The sequence below is a fragment of the Oratosquilla oratoria genome, chromosome 25 (genome assembly GCF_046742065.1).
Source record: "Oratosquilla oratoria isolate Oo_2021 chromosome 25, ASM4674206v1, whole genome shotgun sequence".
Taxonomy (NCBI): Eukaryota; Metazoa; Arthropoda; class Malacostraca; order Stomatopoda; family Squillidae; genus Oratosquilla; species Oratosquilla oratoria.
In genome coordinates this window covers 57508046-57527618 of record NC_134801.1, presented here as the reverse complement: position 1 = coordinate 57527618, position 19573 = coordinate 57508046, and the positions used below count along the sequence as shown (strand labels likewise).

The window sequence follows — 19573 nt, the reverse complement described above, 5'->3', positions numbered from 1 at the left end:
ACTCCGTCACTAACTTCCTTAATCCCTCCTCTGATCCTGCTACAAGCACAGTGTTGTCAGCAAACAACTGGCTTATCTCCCATTTTTCTCCATTTTCTTTAACCACCTCCAATCCCTGGCCCATTACACTTGCATCTACCTCGCACACCAACTCATCCATATATAAATTGAACAGTCAAGGTGACATAACACATCCCTAGTGAAGTCTATATTTCTAACTGTTGGTTTTTATGTGTAGATATTCTACAAGGGTTGTTCTTGTGGAGTAAATTTTTATTCTTAATATCTTATTTATTTTTTGTTTTTGTAGGATATCTTCATATATAAATATAATTCTAGGGTACCAGGCTGTGGATCAATCAATCGATCTGTTGCCCTGGTCTTGGTGTCTCTTGCAGAAGACTCACTAATATCAGGTAACTGGCAGCAGGCACTGGTCTGGCCCATGCATCACTCAAGAAAGAAATTGTGTGCTTTCTGGGTATGGTTAAGGTTGTGCAGTGTAAGATAAGGTGCTTGTTGTCCTCTGTATGATGGTAGCATCTCAGGCAGTTTGCTTCTGTAGCCAGGGCTATTCTGTGCTGGTACAATCCAGTGCAAGATTGTGACCTGAATGCGAGTGTGCTAGTGGGAGAGAATTTCCTGTGGGGCTGATGGGAGGGGTGGAGGGCTGATGAAGTTGGAAACTTAGTGGTCAGTCTTGAACAGCTTGTTTTGTGATGATTATGAATGCGTTTTTGTGTGGATGTACTGTGTGGTACAAATGGTAAGTTGTTAATGTTTGAATAGTATGTGGCTGGTGCTGTTTTTTGTTGCATTTAGTTAGTCATGCTTGTGCGCCGTCATGAGATGGATGAATCTGTCGGTCAGTCCGTTGGCCCTGGTCTCCCTTGCAGAAGACCAGTGGATCCCTGCTATCTGGCAATAATCTCCACATGGGTCTATAAGTCACTCACGGAAGTGACTAGGGCTTACTTGTGTGGGATACTGTAGTATGAAGTGCTCTGTCTTCTGTGTGGTGTCTGCATCTAGGACATTTTGAATCTGTGGCCGGTCCTATTCTGTATTGGTACTGTTTCAATGCTAGATGGTCTAGTGAATACAAGCCTAACAGTCTGGTTCTTACCTGATGTGGGAGGGCTTTTCCTGTGGGGGTCATGTATAGGGTTGTTGGTGGTATAATGAGTTTGGAGGTCTGTCTTAGAGAGATGGATGAAGTGTTGAGGGCCCTTTCATGGAACTGTGTACCTACCATTTTCATGCAGTGTTATATAACAAGGATTTGGGTTTCTGTGTGAAAGTGTCCTATTCAAGCTGTTTGCTGCAGCTCTTATGAGATGTTTCTGTCATCAAATCTGCCACCTGTTCTCAGCACATTAAATTTCTTCTGTTCACAGTCAAGTCTTTGATGTGTGGGCTGATGGTAACTGTTGGGTGCTTTTTTGATTCATGGTCATCAGTGGTAAGCAGTGTCACTTGTGACTTTAGAGGGGAAGAGGATATTATTCTGTCTCAGCCTTGTTGTGGTTGTTGTTAATGTTGTTGCCCTGGTGTGGGACCACCCCCTCCTAACCACAACCAATGGAGGAATTGGGGGGGCCAAACCATCACAAGAAGCCTTTGTCACCCTTGCAGATGACAACAAATCCCTGGGAACAGCTTTGGTTGTGCAGGATAAATATGTCTGAGTAGTTTGCTGCTGTTATTATTATTATTATTATTATTATTATTTTTAATCATGTTGAGTTGGCTATGACTGTGTGATTTAATAGGATGTGTGAATGGGGTTGAGGGTTCTAGCATATAACTGTGTATCCATCATTTCCATATATCCTACGGGGGAGGATTTATGTTCTGGAGTGTAGGTGTACTATTGGGATGGTTTTGGTGTATCTTGTCATTATTCTCAATGCTTTATTCCTCCTTTCACCATCAAGCATGTAGACCAGCAATAAAGAAATTTAAAAACTCCATTTCTGAAGGCCTAGATAATATATCAAACATCCATCAACAACTTGGCTAAAATTAAACAAAATCTTTAAGGATGTTAGTCTGCTTTATAAAGATAAAAAACAAAGACCTATGAAAAAAAGATGGTAAAAATTGCTGAAAAATTAGTTTCATGTGTTGGCAACAACATCCACAAGTTTTATATTGATATGGTGATTTTTACTATGAATAATTATCATTTCAATATAATTATTGCATGCTGGCAACCCTTTGTTTACATGTGGCACCAGAACACATTGTTTTGACAATGGCTTTGCTCTATTTTTTTTTTTGTCCTTTTAGATAATATAACTGACAGCAACTCTGTGCAGTGTATGTGTGTGTGTGTATGTATGTGTCTGTGTGTGAGAGGAGGAAGATTGCATCAGTTCCTGCCACGTGAGTAGGGACGCATGCATGGTCCATGTGGCTGTGTACATTTACTACGCACTGTGTTTTCTTTGCTTCCACTTGGTTTCAAACAGCCCTACATACACTAACAAATGTTCAAAATGCCTAGACCACTGAAGCAGAAGAGGGCTGCAGCAGGGAAGAGGAGAAAATCAGGCATAAGTAATAAGAGGAAATGTGATAAGGAGGAAGCTAGTGCTGTCACTCCCGGCCCATCAGCAACACACCAGCTCATACCAGTGACACCATAGCTACACAAGACTTCCAAGAGTCAAGTGCGATGAAGGAGCAGAAAAAAAGAAGCAGGGGCAGCAGCAGCAGCAGCAGCAGAGGAAACACATTCACTTCATGGAAGTAAAGCACCAACACTGAAGACAACACTATGAAGATCAGAGTCAATGATGAAAAGGATTTGGCCCTCGAGATCAAGGCAGTGTATAAAAGACCAACAGAAGAAAGCCTCCTAGGAAGACGCTTGCAAGGCAAGACCCAGAACCCTAACAAGTCTATTCACTCACGAATCTGGAAGCTGTCAAGACCTTATGCAAGGTTGGACTTTGGTGTTTCCCTGACTGTACTCAAGGATAACACTGGGTACAAATCAGGGTATCTGGGTCCAGAGCTTGGTATTGCAGCGAATGCCAGATTACTCCACTACCTGGAGAAGACGGATGAGGAACAAGAACGAGTACGTCCATTAAAACCCAGGAAGAAGAGGTTACAGCTGAAGGAGACTTCTAGACTGCTGGTGTTCTTGGGTAGGAGCAGTTCCTGGATGAATGAGAGACCCACCCCTGGTAGAACAAAATCCTCACCAGTGTCAGATACCATTTCAAGATAGCCCCAGAGGTGAGGTCTCTGTACTGGTAAAGGGCTACCAATCTCTACATTTACAAACACTTTGAATGCCTTGGTTTATTTGAAAAATAAATTGTTAAATAATCTGTCTGCATATCTCACCAATCATGCCCATTACATTGATGTCTGGAGTGTAAAAACTTGAAGGTAAATTTTGAAGACCATTTTCTCCATTTTATTTCCCCCTAAAATAATGTCATTCAAAGTATTACTACTATGACAATTTTTTATCTATTTGCATGATTCTTTTTTTTTAATTGAAAGCTGACAGTTTGTTCTGCATTCTGAATGACATTTTGTACGATGTGTTGAATATTTGACTTCCTAGGAAGATTTATGTTATAAACAGTTTAAAATTTCTGTGGGGGTAAATATACCATTAGAGCAAAAAATAACCAATGAACTTACACATGTAGTGTATTGATAATTACAACTATGCCCAATAATAATAAAAACCAAAGCATATATCCAAATGGTTGGGCACTAGTAATGGTTTAAATACCGATTATTTTTGGACAATAAAATGAAGTTTTTATTGTGTAAACACAGTATCTATTGACAGATTTCAATGAAAATTGGTCAGGATGACTACAATGATGAGCATGACTTTCAGTAAAAAATCAGATTCCTAGGTCAATTAGAGTGTTAGATGCAGACAGATGTCTTTTGATATCTTTAAATTCCTGGTTGCACAATAAAATTACAAGTATCTGGAAAAGAGCCCATGCAATTCTCATATTAAACCAAAACAAACCATCCAAAAACCCTGCATCCTACAAACCAAGCTCACCTCTATCCACCATGACCGAGATGACGGAACAATTAATAGCAGAAAGAGATACAACTATACTACCTACCCCCCAAACCAACATGGATTCAACAAGAACCACTACACTAGCACACTGATCACAATCATCACCCAACAAGAAATCTCTACCACAAAGAATGGTTATTGTGGCTATAGACATAAACAAGGCATTTGATGAAGTTAAAGTTCCCAGACACACACTATCAAAAATTATCATAAATATTCAGAATAATGGAGAGAGAGAGAGAGAGAGAGAGAGAGAGAGAGAGAGAGAGAGAGAGAGAGAGAGAGAGAGAGAGAGAGAGAGAGAGAGAGAGAGAGAGAGAGAGAGAGAGAGAGAGAGAGAGAGAGAGAGAGAAAAAAGCTAACTGGTAGTCAGTCAAAGTAACCTAAAACTGACAAATTTCTGGGACCAAAAGAGAGTACAATGGAATCACTCAAATAACAATACTTCCACCTATGCTACCAAGTCTCTTGACAAATGACCTCCCAATAAAAGATCCAGAACAGAATACAAATCACTCCCTCAACTTCAGTCTCATAGTTTACCAGACTCCTTATCTAATCTATATTGTCTTCTCCAGATCTGCAAAACACAGGTACAGTAATTTTCCTTTCCCAATGTCTTCTAACTTAAATGTATGTCTACGAGTGAAAACTTGATCTACACAACCCCTTCCTTTACAATGACTGCACTGTTCTCTTATCCTTTCCTCTATTTTTCCCATTATCCTTTGTATAATAAATGCATTACACTTTTCCTGAGATGCTTAGAAACCTCATGCCTCTGTATTTTCTATATTTGAACTTTTTACCTTTGCACTATATGTGAATATCATCATATCTGTTGTATCTAGGTGCTTATGTCACGGCTTTTCATTAATGTGGTTATTAGCACAATAATAAAAAAATGCTTTATACTTATGTCTATAATGTTGTATCTTATGAGCAGTCTTCCAATGACTGCACTGAATGCATGGTAGTCATCAATGAATTTATACTACTGGATGATAAATGTGTGGCATGACGGTAGAGGATGCTGCAACGTGTCTTTAAATCACCAACTGTCACGATACGATCAGAAGCTGACATATCACCACACGAATATTGAAACCCAACACTGATGACGACCACAATATTTTGTCTTTAAGTCAAGTTGGAAAATATTTAATGAGTTAATCCATGTAGAGCCACAATATAATCTGTGAAACGATAACACATGACAACTCAAGACAGCTATCCTTCTTAACTATTTCCTCTTATCCCTGTGATTATGTGTGTTCACAAAAGAAGAGCACAATATAAGACATCATGTGAAAACAAAAACTATACCAGAAGCAGTGTGGTGACTAAAAACTATGTACATAAACAGTGGGCAGAATCAGCATAAATACATAGCATCATATTTTTTTTTCAAGAGCAACTTAAAAAATTTCAAATGAGGCAACTATCTACAATTCTTATCCTACGTGTAAAAATTATTTCATGGAAAAATTTTGGACACTTGACAACTTTGTACAATGATCTATGTAGGGAATACATAGACTATAGTTTCCCACTTACCGCTTTGGCCCATTCGGGTCTAATTCTTTTGAAGACGGTCTCAATGTATCCACGTCTGCGGAAAGACAGAAAACAGCAATTTTGAAAATGGATGATAAATTTTGCATATGGTTTATAAATGACAAGTAAAGCTCTAATCCAATTGGCCAGTGAGCAACCACTACTTCCTGCTTAAACTATATACTACTAGCAACTGCCATGCAATTTTATTCATACAGTATATAATCTTTTATCCAAAATTCTTGGGGACAGTGGAGTTTCAAAATGATGGAAACTAGCACTAGAGATGCTATTGAACACCATATAGAAAGTAACTGTTTGATAAATGATAGCCAGCATGGATTCAAATGGAAACATTCTTGTGTGACCCTATTTGAATTCTACAACATAGTCACCTTGAATTATGACAAAAGAAACAATATAGATTTAATATATCTAGACTTTGCAAAAACTTTTGATACCGTCCCACATGAAAGACTACTTACTAAATTAGCTTCACATGGAAAAAGCGGTAGCCTATTAAGTTGTACTAGTAATTGGTTAAACGACTGAAAATAGAGTTGTTCTAAGTGGCAAAGCTTCTAGATGGAAAAATATTACAATTGGAGTTCCTCAGGGTTCCATTCTTGGGCCACTTCTATTCATAGTATATATAAATGATATAGACCATGGACTGAAATCTGTTGTCTCCAAATTTGCTGATGATACAAAACAGTGCACAATGGCAAATGATCACTTAAACCAATTAGATATTTAAAAAGATTTAGATAAACTACAGCAATGGTCTGAAAAGTGGCTAATGTAATTTAACATAAGTAAATACAAGGTTATGCACATAGGTGACATGACACATCCTGGTGAAGTCTCTCCATTTCTAATTCTAACACAGGTTCTACTACTCTCATAAAAACTCTTGATTGCTCTAAACAGCTGTCCTCCTAACCCATATATCTGCAAAACCTCCCATGCTGAAGTGAATCTTGTGTAATTCGAAAAGAGAGTAAAGAGAGGGAAGCATGTAATTGTTTTGGGGGATTCAAAAGTGTTACAAGAAATAAGCATCTGGGAATGACTGCAAAGAGAAGACTATATGAATGGGTGATTGTGCCTATGGGGGATGGAGATTTGGAATTTAACAATCTAAGTCCATTAATATCATCTTTCCATCCACCACCCTTTTCCAAGTATACTTATGCTCAACTATCTTACACACTGGTTTACCCTGTCATTATATGGTGACTCCTGCTCCTTATCCATTCAAAACTTATGGAGAAAACAACACCCCTTCAGGTTGTGTCATTCTTCCATCCATTTACAACCACTCTCCATTAACCACTACATTCTGCACTCTCACTTCATTACTCAACAGACACTCCTTTTGTATCCAGAGTACCCTATCATTCCACCTCATCTCTTCCTCCCAAGTTCACTCCATCCATTTTTTTTGCTTTCCTTTCCTTACTTATTCTACACACTCTTCCTCTATTCACTATATTATGCACTCTACCATACTCCACATATAATTCCTCTACATCCAAAGCTCCCTTCAACCTCTCCATCCACCTAAATCTTGATGTTCCTCTTAAATTTCCTTCATCCACATTCACTTTCTACATTTTTTTTTCTGCCAATCTTTCTTGTGAAATACAAATGGAAATATACTTACTTGGCCGGCAATCCTCCACCCGGTGGTAGGCCTGGGATGGTTTCTCCACTTAAAGACTGCATAATATGTGGCATTCCAATTTGGGTCTCTGTGTCGCACAATTCTGTAATTATACCAAAACCAAACATTATCTCTCTTTTTTTTTTCTCTCTTTTTGGGTGGGGTGTCTGCAGTAACAGTGATAAGTAAATTTCATGAAATGTTTCATCCCATGACCAGTTTAATTTAGGTACGAAGCACCATCATACTGAGATTAACCCCCATTTTCCTGACCAACATTGGGTAATTCCAAAGGATGTTCTTCAGAGTTGAACATCAGAGAGAATCATCTTCCTGCCATCCATTTTCAAAACCTGTCAATGCCCCAACCTCCATCAGGAAGTGCAGCCCCAAGGGGATGACATTTGGTCTCCAGACTGGGCCCCAAGTCTCTATCAACTTCAACTATTTCTCCCCACTTTTTCACATTAAGAGCAAACAATCAAAAAATGGTCCCCTTCTCTTACTACTGTAAACTGATAATACAGAAACAGCTCTATGTTTCTTCCCAGAGAGATCTATGGGAGGGCCCAAGGGTCATTGCTGGCCACTAAAGGGCTGTGAGCTTCCAGTCACTGAATCTCTAGGCAACAATTCTCATTATTAACTCTTACCATACCTTTAACAATGCCTAAGCACTTCAAATCTAACCCTATAACCAGTTATCATCAAGTGGGAGCCTATGTCAGGAAGCATGTCACCTCATTTCCTGTTGCTAGTCCCCATGGTCTTTCCAAGTAAACTCCCATGCAAGCACCCTTCCCATTCCAGACAACTCTTGACAAGTTCAACTGACTTGACCTAACCACCTTCACCTGAAGAAGCCCATGGGAAACGTACCTGGTTCAATTAGAGAAACCCATTCTTAACCAAATCCAACACAATAAATTAACTTCTTTACATTTTAAGAGTTAATCACCCACCTTGAACTTTCTTTTCTAAGAACAGCTCCAATTCCTGTTCCTTCTTCAATGCCTCTTCAGATACTTTGGGGGCCCCAGGAAGCACAATCAATACTATGCTCATATTGTCCCTACTACCCTGTAATACAAGACAAGTTCATAATTAGTATAATTGTCCCTATCACTCTGTAATAACAAATCACATTTCATGCTTTGTTCATGCTGTCCCTATAAGTTTATAACACAAGTTCACAATCTATGTTTTCCTCATGTCATTTCTACATATATACATACATACATACATATACCAAGGCTTTTTCCCCCTTACAAGGGGGGTAGCCAAAAAGAAAAAGGCATAAAATCATTCCCACCCATTCCATCCCTGAATACACTCCACACCCCTCCACCCTCCCTCTTATCTTAGCACCTCCTGAATGACGGGTCATCCCTGCACCTTGTCCACTGCCCTGGGTCAGAAGCAGTGTCGCAAGATACAGCACATCCACAGCAAGGCTGCTTCATTAAATCGGCAACCCCCCCTCTACGTCCCCCCATTGCATAAAATGAGAGGACGGGGAGAAATCCCTTCGGGCTGCGTCAAAATTTGCTCACACATACTACCTCACCCCCCATCCACCCGCCCATTCCACTTCATGCTATCACAACATCATCCATATACAACCATTCTCCATTCACCCCTGTCTTCTGTCCTCTCTCATCCTTCCTCAACAGACATTCCCCTCTTCCCCAAAGCCCCCTTGGATGATAAGAGGCGAGAAAAACTGGACGGGGATTGGGACCAGGCATCCTTCTCCCTGTAGTCCCACAGGGGACATTCCTAAAAAGAGTAAAGACCTCTACTTACCTTGAATAAACATGTGTCAACCACCTGGTTTGTGATGTTTTCCAGGTCGTGTGTAAGAAGAAGTCGTGACCTGATGAAAGCGCATAAGTCCTCATTGCTCATTACATCCCAAACACCATCACATGCCAGCACCAGGAACTCATCTTCCTCCTGCCGACTCTCAACAAAAATCTCAGGTTCGGGAGATACCAACTGCTCACATGGACCCTTTCCCTCAACATTCTGGAAAAGAAGAAAACATTTAACAAGTCCAATCACCGATTCTTAATTTCTTGTGCTTGTCCCAAGGTTTTATTCCCTTCCCATAACTTGCAAAGTGAGGTGGCAAATTGAGGCTTATCTACTCTTTTTACACCCATCACACATATCCCTTTAGATTCTTTCTGCTTAAATAATGAAAAAATTGCACCTGTGTGATTTGGTTTAATGTCCTAAACTCCCCCCTATCAGGAGGCTAGGATGGTGCCCCTTACAGCAGACTTTGTAGCATGGAATCTAACAAATGATGCCCTTAGTTCAACTCGCCCCAGGCAGGGTTTGAATCGTCATCATCTTGACCTTCGCCACAAGTAATGACGGCCTAACCCGCTTGTCCAGCGAGCATCCTATGTACACAAAAAATACTTTTTGACCTCTCTTTTCCTTGTAAGCAGTAGTGCCCTGCTGTCCTCTTAGCTCTTTGTTCCCTTTAGAAATTCATATATACATATATATTTGTATATCAAGGCAGCAGGTTCTTCCATAAGCATATTTAGTTGAAAAATACATGAACTTCAGTATTCATTATCTTTATGTTGATACTTTCCACTTTCTGAACTGCAGACTTATATCTAGTTTCACATGAATATTTCTGCCAAAAGGCGTGGTGAAATAGTGGAGCATTTTCTTTGTATTCACAATGATTTCACTGTACATTTTCTAGTGATAAGAATATGACAACAAATTACAGCATATATTTGGAAAAGATGTGTTTTCAGGGTACAGGGTGAGGTCATACACAAAGCATCATGGTAACAAAATGGAGGTGGAGCTCTGTGGGATGGAGGACCTCGCTGAGGAGATTATGGCAAGGTCTCTTGATTGAAAACTGTTTATATATATATTTATATATATATATATATATATATATATATATATATATATATATATATATATATATATATATATATATATTCACCATGCATTTTCCATCTCATCACTTACCAGTAGAGCCACTCCCCCCCTCACTTCCTCATCACTCCTAAACTCAAAATACCTCCTTTCAACATAGGTTCACTTAACACTAACACATCAATCTTTCTTCTCATAAACAAACTACCAATTTCCTTTTTGTACCACAACCCCATACATTTAATGATCCAATTTTGGGGTTCTGGTTGGAGTTCTCCCACAATCTATTATGCCTTGACTTCTTGCAGTATGAACAAATGGAGCAAGATCCCTAGATCCATCACTCCATCCTACTTATAGTAGAGTTCTGTCCACCCCAATCACAGAGGATTGGAAGGGGTAGAGTAAAAAAAGTGGTTAACCCCTTCCATACGGTGCCGCACACGTAGGCGTCATGAGGAGCAAGTGGATTCGCGACACTGCCATATCGGCGTCTTGATTATATTTATTGTAGTCGCCCCTGTGTTTTTACATTCTCCCAAATGCGCCCTGAATCCCATTCTCTGTGGTTTTCAAAATTCGCGGGTGAAAGAGAGAACGATCGATATAAGCGGCGACTATATTTTATGATGCGAATATTATTTCGTTACGTCATACGGCTGGCATTGGCTGCTGCCCGCGAGATTTAAGTCCCGTACTGAAGTGGTTAAGGACAGTTTCAATGAAACAGCATGAAGGAGTGAAAGTTGTGGTACATAAGTAGCAGAAGTCTAACTACAACAAAGACAAATAATGTGAGGCTCTAGCCCACAGGGGTGCCCCAAAAACAGTTTAAGGCCTGGTGCTTCTCAATGTGGGGTGTATGTCCCACAGGTGGGCAATTTATTTTTTCATTTTTTTTTTCACTGCTGCCTTGTTCTTTTGAAGTATTTTAAACCAAGGTTGCTTTTTCAGCTGAAGGGGAGTTTATTTTTTGAATGATAAGAATTGTATATGAGGGGCATCATTGATTAGATGGGACATGGCCAAAAAAAAAAGGTTGAGAACCACTGGTTCTAAGCATTGGCTGCATAGTACACACCAACTTAAACTACACAATTATAACATACAGAAATAATCAAAGTATTCCCATACGAAAATATTGGCCAAGTAGTTCCCCATCTCAACTTTGCAATTTTTACTCACTTTGTACTCGTAATCTCCAAGTGCTCTTGAGACGGCAAGAGATCCATTGACCCTCTGAATCATTACAGTTCCTCCTGCATTTTGGATACGCTCTTGCTCCCCTGGGTTAATGGGTTTGTGGTCGTGGGTACTGAAACCAATCCCCCCTTTTCTATTCAAAACTCCACGTGAATCGCCACAGTTGGCAACAAACATGTACTTTGGAGAAATAAGAGCACATACTGCTGTCGTTCCACTCTTGTCCCCACCAGTCACCACCTGCAAAAAAAAATAAAATAATTAAAAGAATATAAAAAAATTCTATTAGTACAGCAATACTATGTCACCAATAATAATGAAATATATGTACCAATATGACATCATTATCAGAATCAACAGAGTATACTGTACTGATCATTCTATTATTAAACATACAATAATATCAAAAGGTTACTGCTTGAGTGTTACCTGGTACCATATATCAACTAATAAAGCTATGACTGGTCACTACACTCCCAATAATTCTGGTAAGACAGCTGCATACCTCTGGCATTTGACGCATCGATTCATCCAGCCTTAAGAACCCAGCATGTATCCCCTTCTTCACTATTTCTATAAGTTTCTGCTCATTCTCACTTTCTGTGTTGACCAGGGCTTTGGCCTGAAAAAAATATATTAATATGAAATTATGGATCTAATTTTAATGCACAATTACATACTCTAAATTATAAGTATGGCTTTGTACAGGACACAGAAATATGCTCATATTTATTAATCCTCCATGTACAAGAGAGTAATGCTGACCACATGATTCACCATGGTCTTGGATCACGTGTTGGACTCGTGATTGACAGCTATTTTCCTTCCGTAAGAGAGCTCAGAGCTCATGTATGACTGATCTATGGGTAATGCTGTGACCTCACACACACAACACACACACCAATTCACCAAATATTATATTTGAATTAAATTTATGCATCTTCTACAACTGTTTTATAATCCCTATCAATGCAATCATATTTTACCCTGACCAGCTGAACATGGTCATTCTTGTTCATGACTCATTCTCTAAGTTCTTTCTAGAAACCATGCAATTTCTTTGTGGCAAATTTAATATAACACCATGTCTTATTGCAACAAATACATTATTTTACTCATGTAAGGGGTAAGGTATGGCCTGACCAAGGCTTTGATCAATTGAGAAAACATCCAGGTTAGTAATTTTTATGTAGTCAAGCACTTGATGAAGCAATGACAAGTGAAATGTCGTACTAATAAAGACTCCATCCTCACTTGGTGTTTCTTTTCATAGACTAGACATCAACTACCAATCACGCACAAATGGTCACTTTTCTCCATTGGGCCTTGGTCGACCAAAGAATCTACAACATTCGACTCTTTAGTCAGCAGTAAATCTAGTGTGGCTGGTGTGTCTTCCCCTCTTATACTTGTTGGTTCTGTGATCCAGTGTGTCCTTACATTGTCTGTTGCTATGCTTAACAGAGTATAACCCAATGATGTTACTTTTCCACTTGCTTTAGTTCCCCAGTTTACTTCCCCACAGTTGAAGTCACCTAATAGGATCATCTTGTCAAACCTATCAAATGCTTTCTTCACTTGTGTTGCCAATGTCTAATAAAATTTCTTAGGAATCTTCACTCCTTGCCTTTGTCTTACAGGGTACAAACATCACTGCAAAAACTTTCTGATTCATGCATGTGTGTGCATGAATGTATGCAGGTCTCTTCATTACAACATTACTGACCTTAAATTCCTCCCCCGATGTGATACAGTTGAGAAGATTGGCTGAACAGTGAGATGAGACTGTGGCACCAGCATGTCCATCGAAAACTCCAAAGAAGGCCCAGTCCTGAAAATAAATGATGTTCACTTATATATCATAACTTCTGGCATAAGTCTATAACAGAAAATTATGGGGTAAGGACCAGGGAAATGGAGAGGGAAAATGAAGTGGCACAGAGAAAAAGAGTAAAAAAGGGAGCAATGTGAAAGATGTGAACACACAATAAGAATACTCCCTCAAGTTTGTCTTGCAAAAATGAGATAACAACACTTGATGCATACATGATGAGTTTTCAATATTAAAAAAGGAAAGCTTCAGGGAGTGATGGTGTCTCAAACTGGATACTCAATGCAGGGAGCAATCAACGAATAAGATTCATAGTTTGTATATTCATTAAAAGAAATGCCACATGATTGGCAAAGGACAAACATGGTCATAATCCACATTGAAAGAATTAAAGAGATACCACTGACATGTGATCAACAGCTTTTACTATCATGGATGAGAGATTTGGTCTAATATATGGCTTGTTCTATGGGTGATGCTGTGACCTTACACATACATCCCTGGAGTGCTGGGTTGAAGTACTCTTTTCAGCCCTGTAAGGGGACTCAATCTCAGACTGCTGAGTTAGCAGTTGAGCGTGGTACCACTACACCGGTACCCTGACCAGCATGAGAATAAAATTGTGTGAGAACTATGAAAGATTGATGGTAGAATTGTCTTGAATAGATGAACATTTTGATGAACAATCAATTTGATTTCAGATCTGGAAGACCCTGAGTGTTGAACCTTGCAAGCTTTTGCACAGGCATGATTGATGTATTGGTCCTATATACTGCTGTTGGACCAAGAGGTTAAAGGTCTCCTGTGGAACAGGTACATGAAGGCAGTACAATAAACTCTCTCTGCCGCACCTCCACACTTCAGATACTGGATACTTCCAAACCTCTAAGCACATATTTACAAATCAAACACTATATACCAAAGGACTTTTTTTCCTTCATACATGGGAGGTAGCCAGCCATGGCATGCACCCACCTCCCACCCACTGGTTTCCTTTTAATCTTGGCTCTTTGTGGATGAAGTGTAGGTATAGTGTGTGGACTCTTCAATCTCAGTTGGCAAACTCAATTTTATGACACATGGGAGCAAAATATACACCACCAAGTTAAGAAAAGCCTTCACATATGTCTCGCAGTTACACAATGTTCATCTTATGATGTATGTCACCGTTTACGGGTTAAACAACCAAACTAGCCAATACATTATAACTGTTTCTCCTCTTCACCCCACTATTCACTACCTTTCCTTCTGTTCCCTTCCATCCTCCTTGTCCTACATACTATCTTTGTGAACTTCACTTCTTCCTTGAAACATACCCATTCTTTATCTGATCTTACTTCCCCTTTATCTCTCACCACCTCCCAGTTCTTGCAGCTTCTCCTAGTATCCTTTCTCCTTTTCCTTCTCATTCAATTTGTTTAATCTCAGCATCTCTCTCCCTCTTTCCTTTTCCCTCCACTCTCAATTCCTCTTCCACCAACACTCCCTTACTCTTTCCCCTGAAAACAGCCAGAACTTTTCCAATTCTTCCTCTGAGTACCACTACATTCTCCATTAATGCCCTGTCAACTACTCTTTCCCATGAATACTTCTGATTTGCTCTCTTTGTAAAGAATGCTTACTCTCAGCATCGCTATTGGTTTTCCTTTCCCTCCATTCTAAACTTACCTTCTGCCAAAATATGATTTGACACTCCCCCCTCCTCTTTCCCCTGAAAACATATTCATCCAGAACTCTTCCAATCCTCCCTCTGGGCACCACTACATTGTCCATTAATACCCTGTCAACTACTCTTTCCCATGTATACTTCTGTTTTGTTCTCTTCTTAAAGACTGTTTGCTATTATCAACTCCTTTTCCAAACACATCTCTAACATCATCTATCCACTGTAATTCTCACCTGGCAACCCAAACCTCCCTACTACTCCATCTACTGGCTAACTGCCTATTCTAACTTTGAGATCCTCCAAAACTACTATATTTACATTCCTCCTAAAACTTTCTTACTCATTTAAATAAATCCAAAAAGCCTCTCTTTCCTCTTCACTTTTTTCACTACCAGGACTGCATGCACTCACAGAAACCCATATCTCCCATCCCAGTTTCTCCTTTATTGCCATTACCCTCAAACACCTTTTCCTCCACTTCATACACCTTTCTTACTCATCACTTACTAGCAAAGCTACTCCTTCTCTCCCTCATCCTTTCTTCACTCTTGACATCTTCCTCACTACACTCCCAAATTCAAACTTACCCTTCCCTTTCAACTTAGTTCCACTTAACATTAACATATCCATCTTCCTTGTCACTAATGAACTCTCAATCTTTTACCTTCTACTCTCATCTGTACCACAACCATGCACATTCAATGGCCCAATTATATGGGTTCTGGTTGGAATCCTTCCAGACCTTATGAAAAAATATAGAAGGATACCTTGTCCCATCACCCTTTCCCACTTAATTCACCTTTCTTGACATCCATGAGAATTCACCACAAGGGGATCCAGAAGAGATAGTCATAGTGATGGTAATGGACAGTTTCAAGGATATGGCATAAAGGAGGGGCAGCTGTAGAACAAAAGTATTGTCATTCCTCTGTGAGTAGATATTTCAACTCTAACATATGGGGTGCCTCCAAAGTCCCTAAAGGACTGGCTGCATTTTACCATGCAGTTAATACTACATGTTACTATGCATTCAATACCCCAATTATACATTTTGAATCTGGTCACATCATACAAGATTTTGCATGATCAACATTCCCCTGCTTTGCTTATTTCAGTAGCTGGGTAGTGAGGTGAACAGGGCTTCTTCATAGTACTCTGAAGAAATCCTCGTAAGGCCAAAATGTTAGCCAATCAAACTAACTGTTTTCTGAGGTAACTTCACTACCCTGGCAATCATATGTCTTTCATACATCAATTTGTTCAGTTCTCTTACAACTTCTCCGCCCATCAGACACACAGTTGGTTCTCTTGATACTGTCTGTGCTTTCCTGCCCTTGAGCTTGATTGTGTGACAGCTTCCAAGGATAGGGCTGTGCTTTGTAATTCCTCAGGCAAAGGGATATACAAATATGTCAGCTTTATCACAGCTGCCAAGCTTAAAGTTATTGAGGCAGAGAAGTCATGACCACAACACAATTTAATCTCAAGAAATCTACCCTTCATAACATTCTGAAGAGCAAGAAGAGAGTGAGGGAAATAATGAGAAAGAATGAAGATGGAAAAAATGGGAAGGATGTGTACTGTGCAAGAATAACAGATCATACAAACTTGAATGATGCAGTATAGAAGTGGTACATGCAGGAGTGTGCTGTGGGGTGCCAGTAGGACACCTGGGCATCCAGCACACAGCACAATGGCTAACAACCCACCTTTGAATCCCAGATTTCAAGTGTGGTGATGACTGGCTGTGGCAGTTCAAGATGCACCATAGCATAGTGAACAAAGCCATCACAGAAGAGCTGCTGAGTGCTTTACATTATTCCGCAATGAAAGGGGGTAAGGTAACCACGAAAGGAGGTAGGAGTGAGCAGTTATAACACCTTGTCCATAAACTCGTCTCTGCACATCTGTGAGACAGAGAGAATGGAAGGTCCAAGCTGCCACAGAAAATGTGCTGATTTCAAAGGTAACTTTAGACACTTTGGGTGTACTATGGGGCCAAAGCAAAGTGTTAGCCTGTCTTAGTCTGGACTTTAGGATATTTTGGACAAAAGTTCCCCATAATTTGTCCAATTTTGAGGGGGGGGAGGGTTTACTGTAGTAAAAATAAAGGAATATAGATAAAGGAGAATGACTGATGGAATTTCACAAAAATTAGCACTAGTTCTTGTAATGTTCCATATCTATGTAATTGACAAGATAGAAGATATACCAAGTTCCACTAACATGTTTCTAGACAACATAGAGATCATGAGAGTGAGAGATGAGGAATGTAGGCTATTGCAAAAAGCAAGGAGTGAAAATTAAATTTCAATGCCAGAAAATGCCAAGTACTGGAATATATACATACATATATATACATATATATATATATACATATATATATATATATATATATATATATATATATATAAATAAAGAGCCAAAGTCAAAGGCACAAATCCACTCCCACTCATTTCATCCCCACGTACTCCATTCCCATTCGCCATCACTCCATCCCTCTTTTCTTGGCTCCTCCTGGATGATGGATCATCCCTGCATCTTGCCCACAGCCCTGGGTCAGAAGCAATGCAAGGCATAGCATATCCACAGGAAGGCGACTTCATTTAATTGGTGACCCCCCTACTCTCCATCCCCTCATACAGAAAGAGATGGGAAGAAATCCATTCAGGCTGCATCAAAATATCATTTACACATACTTCCTCACCCCCCATCTCCCACCCACTCCCTTCCATGCATCGCAACAGCATCCATACACAACTATTTTCCACTCACCCCAATTTTCTGTCTTCTCCCTTCCTTCCTAAACAGACATCCCCTCTTTCTCAATGACCTTTTTACCCCATCCATCCAACTCATCCTTGGTCACCCCCTCATGTTGACTCCATCTACCTCTGCCTTCCATATCTTAAACTAATCTTTCTTCACTCATTCTTTCCATGTGTCCAAACCATCCCAATACTCTTTCATCAACCATATCTTGCACTCTCCTCCTCACCTACTCATTCTATCCAGCATGAAACATACCATCAAATAAAAAATCATACAGACAGATATTAAAAAAAAAAAAAAAAAAAAAAAAAAACTAATTTCCTAGCAGGAAGACAGTGCAGATCAGCCAAAAATAACCAATTTTCTGGGATTAAAAGAATGTACAATGCTCACTGGCCAAGTGCCCTGAAGTGTTACTATTTGTGACGGAGTTGATCAGACCTCTTACATGCCTAAGTGCTGCCCTGTGGCAAAATTCTCAGTGATCCCCCCCCCCACTACCGCTTCCCATCTCCACCATTCTTTACTGCCTATTATAGCTATTGGCTTGCGAAATAATTAAACAGATTTTAAAAATGTTATTTAATGTCCTTATTGCAGAAAGGATAAGGGGAAAATAATTTCATATTTTGTTGATTTTAACAAAAATAATAAATTATGGTATATTCAGGGCTCCTTTGACCTTTTTGTTATTATTATAATAATTTTGTCAGCCTTGTGGGCGGCATGTCCAGACTAAAATTGCCGCCCCCTAAATGCACAGCCCTAGAGCATGTGCAACCCCTTTCCTTTTGTGACAACCCTAGAGGTGATGGTGGTTTGAACCCTGCCACAGGTGAGTTGTGTCAAGGGCATGGTTTATTAAATTCTATGCTACAACGTCCTTTGTAAGGGGCACTATCCTTGCCTCCTGATAGAGTGGAGTTCACAACATTAAACTGAATCACAATGGAATTCCTATAAGAGTAAAACTCTCACCTCTGCTATTCAATTTTTTCATAAGTAATCTACCAACTCCTGACCTTAAATTTAACACCAATGCACTCACTTATGCATATGACCTGACAATTATAACACAGCACAGAAACTATACAATTGCAGCTAAGAACACCCAAGTCTACTTTAACAAACTATAGCAATGGCTCAGAAATAACACTAACCAATCCAATATAACTATTCCTCCCTTCTTCAGACACTATATGCACCCTTGTAACACATATTCCTTACTAGCTTTCAATGTTTTTAATGTTCTTTGTACCTTGTCCTTTCCTATGGCCCCTTCATTTTTCTCTCCCATCAGTCATTTTCCTGATATCTTATCAAAAGAGATCAAAGAATGATATCCATGTCAGGAAATGGACTACAAACCTCTCAGCTGGCAGTGCTGAGAATCCCTCAAGAAGCATAGTCACATGTAATAGCCAACCTCACCAAGATGACTTCCACACTTCAAATCCAATGCATAAATTATCAATGTAAAGCTCTTACATATGCAATCAATTAATGCCCACCACAGCCACTACTAAACAACTGCTTTAAACATCCAAATATACTAAACAAACTAAGACAGTGGCTGAGACAAAACAGTGACACCATCCCTTCAGAAATCATCACTGACATTGCTTACCCCATCCAACCATGAATCAAACTAACGTCCAACAGTGAAAATGAATGGCTAACTTCTTCCATCAGATAAGAACCCTAAAATCTTTGGGCTTACTATTAACATGCGGGTCACATGAAGAATGGTCACCCCAGAATGCCCATATGAAGAATCATCACCCCATGAGATCCCACCTGAAGAACTGTCACCCCAGTACGCTGAATATCAACAGTGGAATAAAGATAACATTAGGTTAGGTTAGGTTTGATTAGGTTAGGTTAAGTTAG

The 19573-nt window shown here is 39.6% G+C and overlaps 1 protein-coding gene across 7 annotated transcripts in view; it reads right to left on the bottom strand.

Moving 5' to 3' along the window:
* The window catches only part of alph (protein phosphatase alphabet), a 66049-nt gene that overhangs the window by 35541 nt on the left and 10935 nt on the right, over positions 1-19573 (bottom strand). For 6 of the 7 annotated variants that reach the window (XR_012967621.1, XM_076208807.1, XM_076208805.1 and 3 more), the window contains exons 3-9: positions 13141-13245; positions 11920-12036; positions 11397-11654; positions 9102-9323; positions 8258-8375; positions 7296-7398; positions 5630-5684 (exon numbers count right to left, since the gene is read on the bottom strand). Coding sequence is in view for 6 of the 7 variants with exons in the window: in XM_076208807.1 (XP_076064922.1) it covers positions 5630-5684; positions 7296-7398; positions 8258-8375; positions 9102-9323; positions 11397-11654; positions 11920-12036; positions 13141-13245 (978 nt within the window). In the remaining variant the exon portion in view is untranslated. Of the gene's footprint in view, positions 1-5629; positions 5685-7291; positions 7399-8257; positions 8376-9101; positions 9324-11396; positions 11655-11919; positions 12037-13140; positions 13246-19573 lie in introns of those variants that run through there. The other variant, XM_076208811.1, reaches the window with a different exon arrangement.